The 16,870-nt window shown below is 41.1% G+C and overlaps 1 protein-coding gene across 1 annotated transcript in view; it reads right to left on the bottom strand.

Annotated features, from left to right (window-relative positions):
- LOC137646062 (nanos homolog 2-like) overlaps positions 1-16,870 on the bottom strand; it is a 184,955-nt gene that overhangs the window by 79,016 nt on the left and 89,069 nt on the right. Inside the window, exon 3 of the mRNA XM_068379221.1 lies at positions 16,762-16,832. Coding sequence (XP_068235322.1) covers positions 16,762-16,832 — 71 coding nt within the window. The remainder of the gene's footprint in view (positions 1-16,761; positions 16,833-16,870) is intronic.

Genomic DNA, 16,870 nt, shown 5'->3' with positions numbered 1-16,870 from the left:
TGCCAGAGGGAACCAAACGCTGTTCGGCCACTTGTGAGCCACTATTGCCGCTTTCCCCTTGAAAGATCTCAGTTTGTCGAGAACCTTCAATAGAAGGTTGTGCGGAGGGAACAGGTAAATCCTGGACCATCTGTTCCAGTCGAGGGACAGCGTCCACTGCTTCCGCTAGAGGATCCTCATACGGGGACACATAACAATGTAACTTCTTGTTGTCGTTCGTCGCAAAGAGGTCTATCTGCAGTTCAGGGACTTGACTCGAGATGAAAGAGAACGATCCTGCGTCTAGGAACCATTCTGACTCTACCAGTGTGAACCTGGATAGAGCGTCAGCCGTCACATTGCGGAACCCTTGAAGGTGAACTGCTGACAAGTGCCATCTCTTCTTTTCCGCTAGCCGGAAGATGGCCAACATCACTTGGTTGATTTGAGGTGACATCGACCCTTGTCGATTCAGACATCTCACTATCACCTCGCTGTCTGGGAGCAATCTCATGTGGGTCGAGTGGCGAGGAGATACTTTCTTCAGTGAAAGAAGTACTGCCATGGCTTCCAGAAAGTTTATATGAAACTTCTTGAACAGGTTGGACCAAGCTCCTTGGGCTTTCTTTCGGGGAGAATGACCTCCCCATCCTTCCTTTGAAGCGTCTGTATGAATAGTACTTGAGGGGGGAGGTGGCTGAAGAAGTACCGATTTCTTCAGTTGCTTGGCTTTGGACCATGGCTTGAGAAGCGTTCGCAGACGAGTCGGTAGTGGTCTTATCAGATCTCTTCGCGCGTTTGATGCATATTTTCTCCAAATTTCGGTTGCATCCTTTAGCTGTGCTCTTAGCACAGGATCTGTTACTGAGGCAAACTGTAGAGCCCAGCACTCTCTCCTGTTCGCGTCTTGATATCCGTTTGGATTCTAGTAGTCTCTTGACAGATCCTGCTATTTCTTTCCTCTTCTTCACAGGAATGGAAAGCTGGTGTGACTGTAAGTTCCAGTGGATTTCCAACCACTGAAACTTTTGAGATGGAGAAAGTCGAGACTTTTTGATGTTGATTTTGAATCCTAAATGTTCCAGGAACTGGATCACCTTTTTGGAGGCTTGCATGCATTCTGTCCTGGATGCTGCCCACACCAGCCAGTCGTCCAAGTAGGCCACTACTTGGATTCCCTTTAGGCGTAATTGCTGGACAGCTGCGTTCGCAAGCTTCGTGAAAATCCTTGGGGCTATGTTTAGCCCGAATGGCATGGCTCTGAAGGCATAAAGTCTTTGTTGTAGCTTGAACCCTAGGTAGGAGTAGAGGTGAAGACTGATTGGAACGTGCCAATAAGCGTCTGACAAGTCTATAAGGACGGTGTATGCCCGTTTGGGCAGTAGGGTCCTTATGTGTTGAAGTGTCAGCATCCTGAACTTGTAGTTCACTATGAACTTGAGTGGCGACAAGTCCAGAGAGACTCTGAGTTTTTCTGAGTCCTTCTTTGGAACACAAAAAAGTCTTCCTTGGAACTTGATAAGACTTTACCCTTCGGATTACTCTTTTCTCCAAGAGTTCTCAAACATATTCTTCCAGAACGAGGGTAGAGTGTTGGAAGAACTGTGGGAACGGAGGTGGAGTGCTGTACCAGCTCCAACCCAGTCCATTCTTGATTAGGCTGTGGGCCCAGGGATCGAAGGTCCAACGATCCCGAAATAGATGAAGTCTCCCTCCTACCGGAAGCATCTCACTTCTGCTGTTGTGGACCTGAGGCCTTGCCTCCTTGACCGCGTCCTCTCCTGAATCCCCTTCCTCTTGAAGGGTGTCTAGAGGAACCTCTGGCTGCTCCTCTAGCTCTTGGGCGAAAGGTCGTTGTATGCCTTTCAAACGCAGGGTTGAACGCAGGCAACTGAGTCATCACCGCTTGAGGTACCAACTGATACGTGGTTGGAGGTTGTGCCACCATCTGAGGCACCACGGTCGCCGGAAGTTGCTGCTGCTGTCTATAAGGCTTGGCTGGCCGAGAGGATAGCCTAGGCTTCTTTGTCTTCCTCTTAAGTTGGGGACCCTCATCCGGGGAAGACTTTCTCTTAAGAGTTAGGCCCCACTTCTGGAGAAGGTTCCTATTCTCCGTGGTGGCCTTATCCACTACCTCTTTGACCACTTCATTAGGGAAGAGGTCCTTACCCCTTATACAAGAGGAAATCAGTTTCCTAAGTTTGTGCCTCACTGCAGCCGAGGCAAACACGAACTCTCTACAAGCTCTCCTAGCTTTGATAAAACTGTAGAGATCCTTTGTCACTGTGGCCAGATGGGTTTTGGCCACTACCATGAACATGTCTTGGATCTTGGGGTCGCTTGCCATCATTTCCAGAGTCGTCTATAAGGACATAGATGAAGCAAGTCTCTCTTTTGTCTCTTGCTCCCTACGGAAGAGAAAATCTGACAGCTTTGGAAGGTCCTTACCGAACTGACGTCCGGCAATATCGGCCTCCAACTTCCCGACTGAGAAGGTAAGGTGAACGTCCTTCCAGTCTTTCTGGTCCATGGGTAAGGTCAGGGACAACGGCTTGCACTCCTCCAAGGAGGGACATGGTTTCCCTGCCTCAACCGCCTTCAAGGCAGCCTTATATCCCTTCTCCATAAAGGGAAAGGCTCTGGTAGAAACCACAAAGGAAGGATGCTTCTTGCCCAAAGCTGGTATCTTTGAGTTTGTGAAGCCCCTCTCTTTCATTGAGATCGTCAGTAAGGCCTGTGCCTTACTATGGTCAAAGACTATGACCTCTTTCGGCTCTGTCTCTTCCTTTGAGGCTGGCTCCTTCCTAAGATGGACATAGCAGTCCGGGTAAGACTCCTTGTTGGGCCAGAATTCCACTTCTTCAAAGGGAATTGAACCTAACTTCTCCGATATGACAATCTTCCCAGTTGTCATAGGCATGTGCTCGGCATACCTCCAAGGATTGGCATCCGACCACGAAGGAAGCTCCTTCACGTTGAGCTTCTTCTGGGGCCCACGTGATGCTGCAAGTCTACGCATCTCCAACTTCATTGCAGCTTCCTTTTCATCATTCTTCTTCTGCATCTGTTGAATCATTTCAACGATGGAAGAAAGAGTCCTTCCCAGTTCATCTGGGATAGCAGAAGATGTTGAGGGAACAGGTTCAGGGGCCGGAACTGATGTAACCCGACACCTCGTCGATTTCTTCCTCAGTATCAGGAGCCTGGGTCAGCTCCTCTTCTTGGCCTTCTGCCAGAAGGTCCTTTTCGGTGTACTCGGACACTTCAGACATCCTATCGTCCAGTTGGATGCCTTGTAGGGCGTCCGAGACTTCAAAATCTACCGGAATCTGAACTGTCGGGATCTCCGCATGAAGCTGAGGAATCACTGCATCCGCCGATGCCTTAGGAAAAAGGTAAGCCCTCATCTTCTCACTTGGAAGGTAGGGGCCTTTAGTATTTTTCTGAAAACCCCTCACCCAGGTTCATAACTTTTCCCTAGCTGCGTCCCTTGACTCCGCCGACTTAGGGGTGTCAAATGCCTCGGTAATCAGGTTAGAACCGATAGAACATACCTGAGGGTCCCATTACCGGAGATCACCTTTGGAGATTGCGCATGCTGCGTGCCTCCTGCACAACTCATGTCCACAGAAATTTTTGCTGCGGACATTGCAAAACATGCTCCCGCACTTCGGATGGTCCTCCTGTAGAGAGAAGAAATTCCATGAGTATCAAGTGAAGACATGTCACTGGATAACTAACATTAATATATATTGCTTATAACAGTCAAGCTAGAAAGGAAAGACACATACTTGTATTTCCTGCCCAGACAATTGCTGTAACCTTCCGGATATTAAAACTAAGGTTAAGTCTCATTCTAGAATAACGTTCATCATATTTTCCAGAAGAAATTTTAGGTGTAGCTCACACCATTGTAAAGAATTTTAATATACTGGATAATTAATAAAGAAAGAGCTCACTTTCTTTATTCTGTACGGTCTCAACAAAAGGCTGTACAAGGCAACACCAAGTATGTTGGAAGAACTTAGTGTTACAATATATTCCATACTATAGTTTTCTCCATACAGTATATACTATACTGTAAAAATACTGGCTACTGTATACAATATAATATCCTGCCGGCCGACACGTACCTTAATATAGTTCAAAGGTATACTACCTTCAGACTACTGGGCAACAGATCGCTGGTTCAGTGTGTGCACCGGCCGGCAACCAAAAGCAACAGCACCTGGCTGCCGGCCGCTAATCGTAGCAGCCGGTGTGGCGGGATGTTGCAATAACAACCCCCACACCTTTGAATCTTACTTACTGACAATTGTCTCCTCAACACATACTTTCCCCTTACGTTATCATAAACTGGACTCTTAGACTGAAGGGAAACAAATACAAACCATAACCTTAACACTATATTCTTAAAACTAAAATAAATCATAAACTTGGAGATTAAATATACAATAAACTAACACCATTCAAAAATAAAAAAAACAACCCTAACAAACTTAAAACTAAAATAGACCGCAACCAATATTTGATAATTATATATATATATGATTCTGAGTGGACACTTTCGTCCACACAAGGGCCAACAGTCTTTAATAGCCAAAAAAAACCACAACTCTGCAGCAACCGGAACACTGATAGATATACACAATTGTATTAATTGGTCTGGTTTGTGTGCGGTATCATCATCATCAATCGTAGGTTCATTCAGTCCGGGTCATCAACGTTTATCTAAATCTGAGCAGTCGCATCAAGTTCCTTAAACAAGCCAGGTCACTAACATACAATTTAACATTCAAGGGAACTCTCTACAAAGGAGTAAGTTTATCCAAGGAGGAATCACGGCCTGCAGAAATAAAAAAGAAAAACACTTATGAACACTCCTAACTAACTAAACTATCGCACTATAATCAAAGATAAATAATAAACTGTTCCTATCATTCAAAATCACGACAAGCAACTATAAACAAAACTGTACTTACTCAGAAAACCAATGAACACTTCCACGCTGGTAATGAATAATAGTAAATATAATCCAGCATTCAAATCACACTACTTCTTCAGTCGCATTCAATCCAAAAAAAGCATTCGCTCCGAAACATTTACTTGTCTCATAACCTAGCTAAAAGTAAACAAACAACCTCATTTATACCAACAGAGAGAGAGAGAGACACACACACACACACATTCACTCACTCACTCACTCACTCACTCTGTGTGTGTGTGTGTGTGTGTGTGTGTGTGTGTGTGTGTGTGTGTGTGTGTAGAGGAAGGGGAACTATGAGACTAGGGGATTTCCCAGTACGCGTCTGCTACGTACCCAGAATTCCCGTTAGCCGCGCATGCGCAATAATGTCAAGGAGTATTGTGAGACCGGGGGTTGGTTCAGACCGTCACACCGGCAGCGTAGTCCGACAGGGGAATGACTATTCACCCAGCCGGCACAAGACTAAATACTCTGAGGTTCTGACTGAAACCCAAAACCTGCTATCTGCGGCTAAGGGCAGGGACAGAAAACCCTAGCCTAGTCCTACCTGAATGACAACTCGAGGCATGACGAACTAGGGTTGAAGCCTAAGGCTACACTCAGAGGGAAGGAGGGATTACCCTTAAATCTCCACTGGAGACGAGTATCGCTTTATATAATAATTCTAGGAGATATCTATCTCCGCCTGAATTGATAAAACGATACACGAGGGTAACCGGGAAACATGTATGAAAGTATACTAAAGCCAATAGGCTAGTAGCCTGGTGGCAAGCGAGAATCAACTATGATCATTGCCTAACGAGCGCTAACACACGATATAATTACTTCCTAGCTATGAAGACTAAATAACTAATAATATTAATTAGTTAAGGGACCGGAAGAGGCTGTTCTGGCTAACTAAATAAAGTATGCAATATGAAAAGCGGCGCCGTAAAAGGCGCATCCGGATCTGGCACAGCTCCGCCACAAAACACCAAATATTACGAAAAGTAGAAGTTACTTTACGGCCAGAACTTATTTAAACAATACTAGGATCTGGTACTCAACTTTCCAGAAGAGGGCGAGGCTGAAGATTGAGACATAACGGCAATGTAAGCAGATAAGTAAGACACTTGGGAAAAATCCGACTAGCATAGGAGCTACAAGCGAAAGGATGAAGACGGACGTGACATCATTTGGCAATAGCGCCCGTTTGTTTACGTCTCGAGTACCTAAAGTAGCCACGGATGAGAGTAACTTTGGAACGGCTCCTCAGTTACTCAGCCACCTTTCCATATCGAAGTGTTAACTCTATATGGGGTGCAGATAGCTATGTGGCGTATTAATACATGCGTCCCCTGTTGATTTACGATATCCTAGAGGGAAACCTTTAGGGTACTCGCACCAGAAGTTAGAATTCTGTGATAACCTTTAGTTTAATTCTCTGGGAATATCCACTGTAGTTAAATATACCCTAGGAAGCTACTGAAGGAACCTTCCATCAGGACGACATGGCTATCTCACTGAAACTCTCTCGTATACTATCTCAGAAGAGGAAATTTTATATGCAATCAATGTATCTCACATGTATAAATTGCCTAAATAGCTTCATTTAATTTTAATAACACTAGGAATGTCTATTATATCATGCATGAAAGTAAACTAAAACGCCTAGGCTAAGCCTAGCGTAAGCAAGGTTCGGTTACATAAATCGCCGAAACTATTATGAATACAATTGGCATAATGTAATCAACTCCTAGCAATGAAGACTAAATAGCTAGTTATTCATGCTATATATACCGGGAAAGTCGTTCTGGCTAAATAAATAACTCGTGCGTTGCGAACAACAGCGCCCATGACACCTCCAGTTTAGGCAACAGCTCTTCCACAAAATTAACTTAATTTAACTTAATTTCACTGTGAGGCAAGAGATAAAATTTATACAATGTAAAGATCAAATACTCAACTTTCCAGAGGCAGAAGAGGCTGGAGATTGCATGATAAATCCAATAAATCAAAAAATAACGAGAGCAACCGGGAAAATCACCGAGCAAAACAGCTACAGATAAAGGAATAAACATGGCGGCGATGAGGGCGCATCTAGATACTCAAGGTAGTAACGGAGGAAGGGTACCTTGATAGGGGCTCCCCTTCTATTTTTGCCACTTTCCCCCTCGAAGTGAAAACGCTATTCGTGGTGAAGATTGCTATGTGTCGTATCAAGATATACGTCCCCTGATATTATGCGATATCCTTGAGAGAAATTTTAAGGATATTCGCGCAAGGAGTTAAGAATTCTGGAGACCTACAGGTAATTTCTCTGGGAATATCACTGTAGTCAAATATACCCTAGGAAGCTACTTAAAGGAACCTTCCATCAGGACAACTTGGCCTGAGCCCAAAAATCCTTTGTATTTGCTATTGTGATTCTCATAGCTGTTTGTGTGTATTACCTCCGCCGTATTTTAGCCTTATTTCCGTAAATTCCAATAACATTATCTATAGCTGATAAGCAGATTGCTAGTGGTAATGCAACGAAGCACAATATTAGTGACGACAGTGGTAGTATTGTAGTACAGTATAAAGAAAAGGCAAGCCATTTCAATGGAAATAAAAGTAGCCAGAAACTAGCTAGCTGTGAGATGGCGGCAAATGCTCCGAGTGCATATCAAGTAAATCAATCAACAATTGGTATGATTTAGAAGACAACAAAGAGTTACCAGATGGTGGCGAGTTATCCTAGGTGTCGGTTAACTCCGTCTCCCCCCACAACACACACGCGCACAGAAAAAGTTACAAGGATTTTGGATGCCTCAAAGACTTTTTAGTCCATCTGCGGAGACTCCATTTGCTCTTTGGTAGAGCGATTTAGTTTTAGCATTTAGAGAGTTCTTATGAACTTGTCTAACTTATTCTTGACATCGTTTAACGTGTTACTGTTTAGTACATCCGCTGAAAGTCTATTCTAAGTATTTGCTATTTTCTATGTAGAGAAATTTCCACACTGAGTGGTGTTGTATCTTTTCAATTCCAGTTTGTATTCCTAACCTCTGGACTGATTTGTGCTAAGTGTGGATATAATGTTGTAATCTACATTTGTTATTCCTTTAAAAATTTTGAAAGCCTCTATTAACTGTCCCCTTAGTCGTAGAGTTTGTAGATCAAATAAGTTCAATCGTTCCACCCTCTATCTATATCCAAATTGCTACAAGTGTTGGAACTAGTTTGGTTACCCTAACTTATACTGCTTCCAGTCTATCTATATCCTTCTGAATACTTGGAGACATGAATTAGAGTCTGTATTCTAGATGGGGTCTTACTAGTGATGTGTACAGCAGCAGTAGTGTCTGTTTCTGTATTTGAATTGTCATTTTATGTAACCTATTAGTTTCTGTGCTTTCTTTCAGCTTTTAAGCTCTGTTTGGTAAACTTCAAATCCTTACTGATAATAATACCGAGATCTTCCTCCGGATCCACCCTTTCTATTTCATTACTCAGCAGTGAGTGATCTGATTGTGGGTTACTATGACCTATGTACATGAATTTACATTTCCCACAGTTGAAAGGCATGTGCCATTTTCTGGACCATTCTCCTAGCTTCTTAAGGGTTCTACATTTTCTGAGTTCGCAGCATTTATGCCCCATTTAGTATAGTCGGCAAATTTAGCTATGCTATAGTTAATCCTAAATTTATGTCGTTAATGTATTTCAGAAATAACTATGGGCCAAGGACAGATCCTTGAAGTACTTCGCTTGTAATAGCTGCCCACTCTGAAGTTTCTCCGTTGATTACAACTCTCTGTTTTCTGTTTTTTAGCCAATCTTCTATCCATTTTGCTGGCTTGTCAGTAATGCCTAGTACTCTAATTTTGACAATTAATTTTTCATGAAGAACTTTGTCGAAAGCCTTCTGAAAGTCTAGGTATATAATGTCTATTTGCCCTTCTTTTGTCATAAATGCTAAACATGTGGAAAAATTCCAAAAGATTTAGCACACATGATCTCATTTATCTAAATCCATGTTGGCTGTCTATCTCTATGTGTTCTACTTTTGAATCTACTATAATCGATTCAAAAATTTTGCAAGGCACTGAAGTTAGACACACAGGCCTGTAGTTGCCAGATCCTTCTTTTGGTCCTTTCTTGTAGATTGGAGGAACATTGCCTAGTTTCCATCCTTGTGGTGCCTTTCTTTTGTTGGCTGTCTTTCGGAACATTTTGCAAAAGTGTGGGGTTGTCTCTTCTTCTAGTTCTATAATCTCTCTTGGATGCATATCATCTGGACTTGGTACCTTAGACTTACTGAGCCCTTTTACTTTCTTTTAGACATAATCCATTGTATATGTAATTCTATTTAATGGTTGTGGCCCTTCATAATTGATAGCTGCTTCAGGGAGGGTCGTTGATTCTTCTCTAGTGAATACAGTTGTGAAACATGCATTACCCAGTTCAGCTCTTTTTTAAATCATTTGTTATAAGACTTCCCTCCAAGTCTCTTAATGGGATAATGTTGTTTTTGACTGGCTTTCTACTGCTTACATAGGTAAAAAATTCTTTTGGGTTGCCTTTACTAGCTGATGCCAATCTTTTCTCTTCATTGATCTTGGCCTTTCTAACTAGTTTATCTACTTTTCATCTTAACTTCTTGAAGGATGTGGACCCATTGACTTATGTTTTCTGTCTCTACTCCTTATTGCATTGGCTATTTCTCTGTTAAACTACTTAGGCTGTGAAGTTTCATTTGGTAAAATTTGTCTATGCGGTATACATTTAGCCCTTTTTTCTTTATATATTTCTACAAAGGAGTCCCATTGAGTATCTATGCTCCATGTTTCATCGTATTCTAAATTCTTGGTGTATTCCTTCAGTTATGATGTCTACAGTCTAACTTTTTTATAATTTTCCCTTCTTTTAGATGAGGAATATTTACCCAAAACCTAACTATTCTGTGGTCACTTTAGCCAATATTTTTGCCTACTGAAACACTGGACACTAAATTTTCTTCTTTTGTTAGCACATTATCTATAGTCAATTTATTTTAGCGAGGTAGATTTTCACAGACTCACAGGATGCTTTTTTAGCTGATTGGTCAGAAGTATTTTTGTCCGAATACCATCATTATTTTCAAATGATTACCAAGTAATGTGCATCGAAACTTACTTACCAGCCTAAATTTATACCTCCGATATAGGTTTTGTCAATACATAATGTTAACGAATAATATTATAAAGTATCGTGATGGTAAATCTAAATCTAATAACAACACCCGCCGAAGTTAACAACAGGAGCTTGTTTTTGGATGCACGTTGCATAATTTTTTAACTTTTCACATATATTAACAGAAATTGGGATAAATTACACTAAACATAAAAAAAAACATGAGAGAGAGAGAGAGAGAGAGAGAGAGAGAGAGAGAGAGAGAGAGAGAGAGAGAGAGAGTTTCTAGTATAAAATTGGGTAGCAAAACTATAAAAGAACCCTATGTATATTTGTTCATACATAGTGCGTACGTACAGAAACTTATGTTTCTCTCGTGATAATAGCATACATTACAGTATTATATACAGTAATGTAAAGTGATAATGTAAGTAAAACATTATTTGTAATAACTTCATATTGATTTTATATGAAAGAGGACTGCTGATTTCTGAAAATCATAGTCATCTGAGTTAGACTATGCTTATCCAAGGCCAAATTTACTCTTGGGGTACTTGTACAGTTATTATTATTATTATTATTATTATTATTATTATTATTATTACTAGCCAAGCTACAACCCTAGTTGGAAAAGCAAGATGCTATAAGCCCAAGGGCTCCAATAGGGAAAAATAGCCCAGTGAGGAAAGGAAATAAGGAAATAAATAAAAGATGTGATTAAATTAACAATAAAACATTCTAAAATCCGTAACGTCAAAACAGATATGTCCTATATAAACTATTAACGTCAAAAACAAATATGTCATATATAAACTATAAAAAGACTCTCATGTCAGCCTGGTCAACATAAAAACATTTGCACCAACTTTGGACTTTTGAAGTTCTACTGATTCAACCACCCGATTAGGAAGATCATTCCACAACTTGGTAACAGCTGGAATAAAACTTCTAGAATACTGTGTAGTATTGGGCCTCAAGATGGAGAAGGTCTGACTATTAGAATTAATTGCCTGCCTAGTATTACGAACAGGATAGAATTGTCCAGGGAGATCTGAATGTAAAGGATGGTCAGAGTTATGAAAAATATTATGCAACATGCATAATGAACTAATTGAACGACTGTGCCAAAGATTAATATCTAGATCAGGAATAAGAAATTTAATAGACCGTAAGTTTCTGTCCAACAAATTAAGATGAGAATCAGCAGCTGAACACCAGACAGGAGAACAATACTCAAAACAAAGTAGAATGAAAGAATTAAAACACTTCTTCAGAATAGATTGATCACTGAAAATATTGTAAGACTTTCTCAATAAGCCGATTTTTTGTGCAATTGAAGAAGACACAGACTTAATGTATTTCTCAAAAGTAAATTTACTGTCGAGAATCACACCTAAAATTTTAAAAGTCATACAAATTTAAAGAAACATTATCAATACTGAGACCCGCATGTTGAAGAGCCACCGTCCTTGACCTACTTACAATCATACTTTGAGTTTTATTAGGATTCAACTTCATACCTCATAATTTGCCCCATGCACTAATTTTAGCTAAATCTTTATTAAGGGATTCACCAACCCCAGATCTACATTCAGGGGATGGAATTGATGCAAAGAGAGTAGCATCATCTGCATATGCAACAAGCTTGTTTTCTAGGCCAAACCACATGTCATGTGTATATAGTATGAAAAGTAATGGGCCAAGAACACTACCCTGTGGAACACCGGATATCACATTCCTATACTTACTATGGTGCCCATCAACAACAACTCTTTGAGATCTATAACTTAAAAAATCAATAATAATGCTAAGAAATGACCCACCCACTCCCAACTGTTTGAGTTTAAAACAAGGGCCTCATGATTAACACGGTCAAAGGCAGCACTAAAGTCAAGGCCAATCATACGAACTTCCCGACTACAATCGAGGGATTTCTGTACGGCATTGGAGATTGTAAGAAGGGCATCACATGCTCCAAGGCCTTTACGAAAACCAAATTGCAAACTTGGGAATAGATGATTACCTTCAGCAAACCTATTAAGACGTTTGGCCAGAAGACGTTCAAAAACTTTAGATAATATGGGACTTATGGAAATTTGGCGGCAATCAGTGGGACTTGAGCTATCACAAACACATTTACATAGAGGAGTAACATTACCAATTCTCCAACAAGTGCTGAAAATCTCCTCTTATTGCTAACTTGCGCAAAATAACAGATAACTTTGGAGCTAAGAAACAAAGGAAAAATGCCATTTGGGTCTACACCTCCATAAGCATCAAGGTTCATCAACAGAGCTTTAATCTCACGAGATCAAAAAGCTAAACTAGTTAGTTTAGCCTCAGGAAAACAGAATGAGGAAGTTCAAGTTTTTCATTACTCTGTTTACTGTCAAAAACATCAGCCAACAGGTTGCCTTTTCCTTTGGATAATGAGTGACTGAGCCATCTGGTTTAAGTAAAGGAGGAACTGTTGCATCTACACCAAAGAGTGCAGATTTAAGGGTAGAACACCAACTATGTTCCTGAGTTGTACCAGAAAGGGTTTCTTTTAAGGTTAAATTGTACTCCTTTTCAGTTGGGGAATAAACTCTCTGAGCAAAAGCTCGAAGCCGAGTACAGTTGTTCCAGGTCAAATCTGATCTGTTACCCTTCCAAAGATGATAGGCCTCCTGCTTCACCATATAAGCACGTCTACAATGATCATTGAACCACGGTTTGTCCTTCACTTGGTACCTTAGCACACGAGAAGGGATACGCCTATCAATTATGTTGACTAGATTCACATTCAAAGGGACAACAGGATCTGCACTACTATATAATTGTGACCAATTCAAGCACAACAGATCATTGCAAAATCCAATTCCAGTCTGCTTGAGATTCCATATAAATTTTACAAGAGTATGCTATATCAAGGGACAGGCTACTCAGTCTTCACTACCAATGAAATCAAGGCATGATCAGATGTCCCGACTGGAGAACCAACCTTACTAGTCATAACGCCAGGGGAGTCAGTGTATATGAGGTCCAAGCAATTACCAGACCTATGAGTAGCTTCATTTATGATTTGCTCACAGCCTGATTCAAAGGCAAAGGCTAAAGCTCTTAAGCCATGGCGATCGGTAGGAGAGATAGAACTTGACTACTCCCTATGGTGAGCATTAAAATCACCAACAAAGACAAAAGAAGCCTTTCTATCATCTTCTTGTATCTTAGCCATAATGTTACCAGATAGAATCATCCATGTTTGGATTCTGGTAAATGGAACACAAATAAAATTGTTATGCCTGCCACAAACTTTTATTACCTGAATCTCATGACATCTACATTGATAGCAGGACTTATGAGAAGCATTCCCCTGGCCCTAGCGATGGCATCACGTTTCAACATTATTGGCTTCTTAAAACCACTTATAAGGAGCTCAGAGGAGTGCCTCATATTAGAAACCAAAGTTTCTGGCAACAAAAGAATATCATACTGTCTGGACGCAACTGTAAGGTCTTGGATATTTGCATGAAGATCACGAATATTGCAATACAGAAGGATTTTGCTCAATGTCTCCAGACAGCATAAAAATTAATTGAAATAAAAAAAAGAGACATACTTAAAAACTAGACTAACAAGAATTATAACAAAAACAATATGTACAGAATTATAAATAAAGTGATTGATGAAACTCATAGACTATAGTAAAAAGTCGGAAAAACTGGTCAACATGGAGGAGCCGATACACCATGCAAGGCTAAATACCCTCCAGGATAGCCACTTCAACATAAGGGAGGACAGTAAGGATGGTTTTGAGAAGAAAAAGAATCAGAAAAGGAAAAGAAAACCTCTTGATAAACCACCAGGCATCCATGGCCCTTCTATTAAGCCTGTCCAACACACCATTTCAAAAAACAAGAGGAAGAAAAAAAAATAATAAGATAAAATAGTGTGCCCGTGTACCCTCAAGCAAGAGAACTCTAACCCAAGATAGTGGAAGACCATGGTACAGAGGTTATGGCACTACCCAAGACTAGAAAACAATGGTTTAATTTTGGCGTGTCCTCCTAAAAGAGCTGCTTACCATAGGTAAATAGTCTCTTCTACCCTTACCAAGATGAAAGTAAACTGAATAAATTGCAGTACAGTAATTAACCCCTTGGGTGAAGAAGTCTTCAATATCTCATTGTTGTCAGGTGTATGAGGAAAGACGATAATATGTAAAGAATAGGCCAGACTATTCTGTGTAAGTGTAGGCAAAGAAAAATTAAGCCGTAACCAGAAAAAGGGATCCAATGCATTACTGTCTGGCCAGTCAAAGGATTCAATACCACTCTGTTTGATAACCTTCTTAAAGGTTCAAAAAAGGTGAGTGTAAGAGCCTTGAGAACCATGGTCACATCCCACTCCAGGGGTAGGAGGTCCCAGGATAGGATAAGTAGGCTGGATGCTTCTCATGAGCACTGACAACTCTAAGAGGAGAGGTCTATACCTTTCAGTTAAAAGACCGTACTCAAGACTGAGGGGTAGTCTTTGGCACCCACGACTGAGTGGCGCTTCTCTCGAAGAATGACGAGAAAATCTGAGAAGTATCCCTTCTATGAAACTAATTGCAGAAGATGGTCCACTTCCCTGGTAGACAACTGCAGGGAACTGTTGTAGCACTGAAATGTTAAATAGTCTCCACCCATGAAGTTCCAGCAACTTTACGAACTGGTGGCACCCCTAAAGATGCAGCTGACAGAGAAGTATAGACCACTGGGGTAGTTCTCTTGGAACCTCAAATAGAGGTGCTAACAGATCTGACTACCACTTGGCTAAAATGGTCATCAAGAGGTGTGGAGTAATCAACACTTGGTTGATCAATAGGCATATCAGACTGAACAGAGGAAAGGCAGTGTCCATGCAATCCCGTGGGTATTGGAAGGCGTCCGCGAATGGGAACGACACAGAGTTTCCCGTTTACTGTAGCTGCATAGTGAATTAGTCAATCCCCGAAAATCACGACAGAGTAAGAACATCCCGCTACACAATGTATCGAACACTCTGACCCTACAGGCTTCTCCTAGCAACTGAGCATTAGTACACACCTCTTGCCCAGCATGCTCCAGACTGACAGCTCTACAACATCAAACGACCAATGCCTTCTTGGAATGCTTACAGGGCTAGAAATGATGCTTGCATTTCTAAAACATTTATGAATAGATTCTTCTCTCTTTGACCACACTCCTGAGTCAACTATATCACCCAGGTGTGTATCTTGATGCATCTGAGAGCAGCTGCATGGCAGGGGGTAGATATTCAAGAGACTCCCTTGAGGTTTTCCTTGTTCAGACTCCAGGCAAGATCATCCAAAGCTTCATGCCCCACTGGAACAGGAAGGTTGGGTGATCCCTGTAGGCTGATATGTGATCCTTCAAACATCACTGAAGGGATCCTTGCTTGAGTTACCCATGAGGAACAAACTTCTCCAGCAAAAAGAGGTGGCTGAGAAGACTGACAGCACAAAGCTAGTAGTACAGTACTATCTTGGACAGAAATGTTTTGCTACGTCCTTGAGTTTGCTGATGTGATAGCCAGAAAGAAAGACTCTCGCTATTGACATGTCTCTTCAGCATGCCCAAGTACTTCAACCTCTGCTTGGGTGTTAGATACAACTTCTAATTTACCACAATCACCAGTTAACGACAAAATACAAGACGTCTATCTCAATCCTGATGCACTACCTAACTGAGGAGGCCAGGATTAGCCAATCATTAAGATACATTAACAAACATAACTCTTACGAATGGCCACAAGCTGCTCCCAGAGAGAACACCTGAGGAGCAGTAAACAGTCTGTAGAACAGTCTTGAACTGGTATAATATACCATAGAGGGATAGGTGGATGTACCTCCAATAGGACTTGAGAATGGGTACTTGGAATTATGCATCCTTCAGATCCACTAAGAGTACTATATGAAGTCCCCTTTTCTGATGGATTTCAGCACAGGCCGTATCACTTCCATCCTGAAATTCGTTTGATGAACAAACTTGTTCAGTGGAGAAAGGTTGATAACAAGTCTCCAGCCAAAAGTTGACTTCTCCACCAGGAAGAGTCACCTGTAGAAGCCAGAGGACTTGTTTTGAACAACTTTGAGCATGTTTTTCTTCAACATCCCTTCCCCTTCTCTCCAAGGCCAGGACTTAAGTGATCTTGGGAGATCTAGCAAAAGCACTATCAGTATGTGTGAGAAGGAGGCAGAAAGTCCAGAAAAGGTAGAAAATAACATACCAATGAGCTCTTGGCCCTGCGTCTCTGCCATGTTGCCCAAAGGCCAGGTAGGCATCCCTGAACAGACTTCCAGATACTGCTAGGATTACAATACTATCTATTTTCCAAGAGGCAAAGGAAATTTCCCGCCCAACTGTGAGACTTCTGCTTTTAGAGGAACGAAAAAGGATCTTACAGATTTCCTACTCAAAAGAAAATTGGTGAGTAGAGTTGAATGTACCTAATCCTATCCATTTATGATAAATTTAAAGAGCTTTCTTCACCCAGAGTCTGATAAAAAATCAAATTAATACAATACTCTTAAATGGTTTCATTATCAGGTACTTGAAACACAGATGACAAAAGGATCTATAATACTGAACAGGTGATAAAAAATGAACTATTGCATTATATATTACACTTACAGGGTCTTGTGATTTACTGTTGTAGAAGAGGCTACAAGGCATTTCATACCATGGGCATGCCTGTTGGCTAGCTGTGGGGTGGAAAAGAATACCATTAGATCAAGGTTAA

This window comes from Palaemon carinicauda, chromosome 8 (genome assembly GCF_036898095.1).
Source record: "Palaemon carinicauda isolate YSFRI2023 chromosome 8, ASM3689809v2, whole genome shotgun sequence".
NCBI lineage: Eukaryota > Metazoa > Arthropoda > Malacostraca > Decapoda > Palaemonidae > Palaemon > Palaemon carinicauda.
Note: the sequence above shows the minus strand (reverse complement) of the source record. Positions and strands in the feature narration are given on the sequence as shown.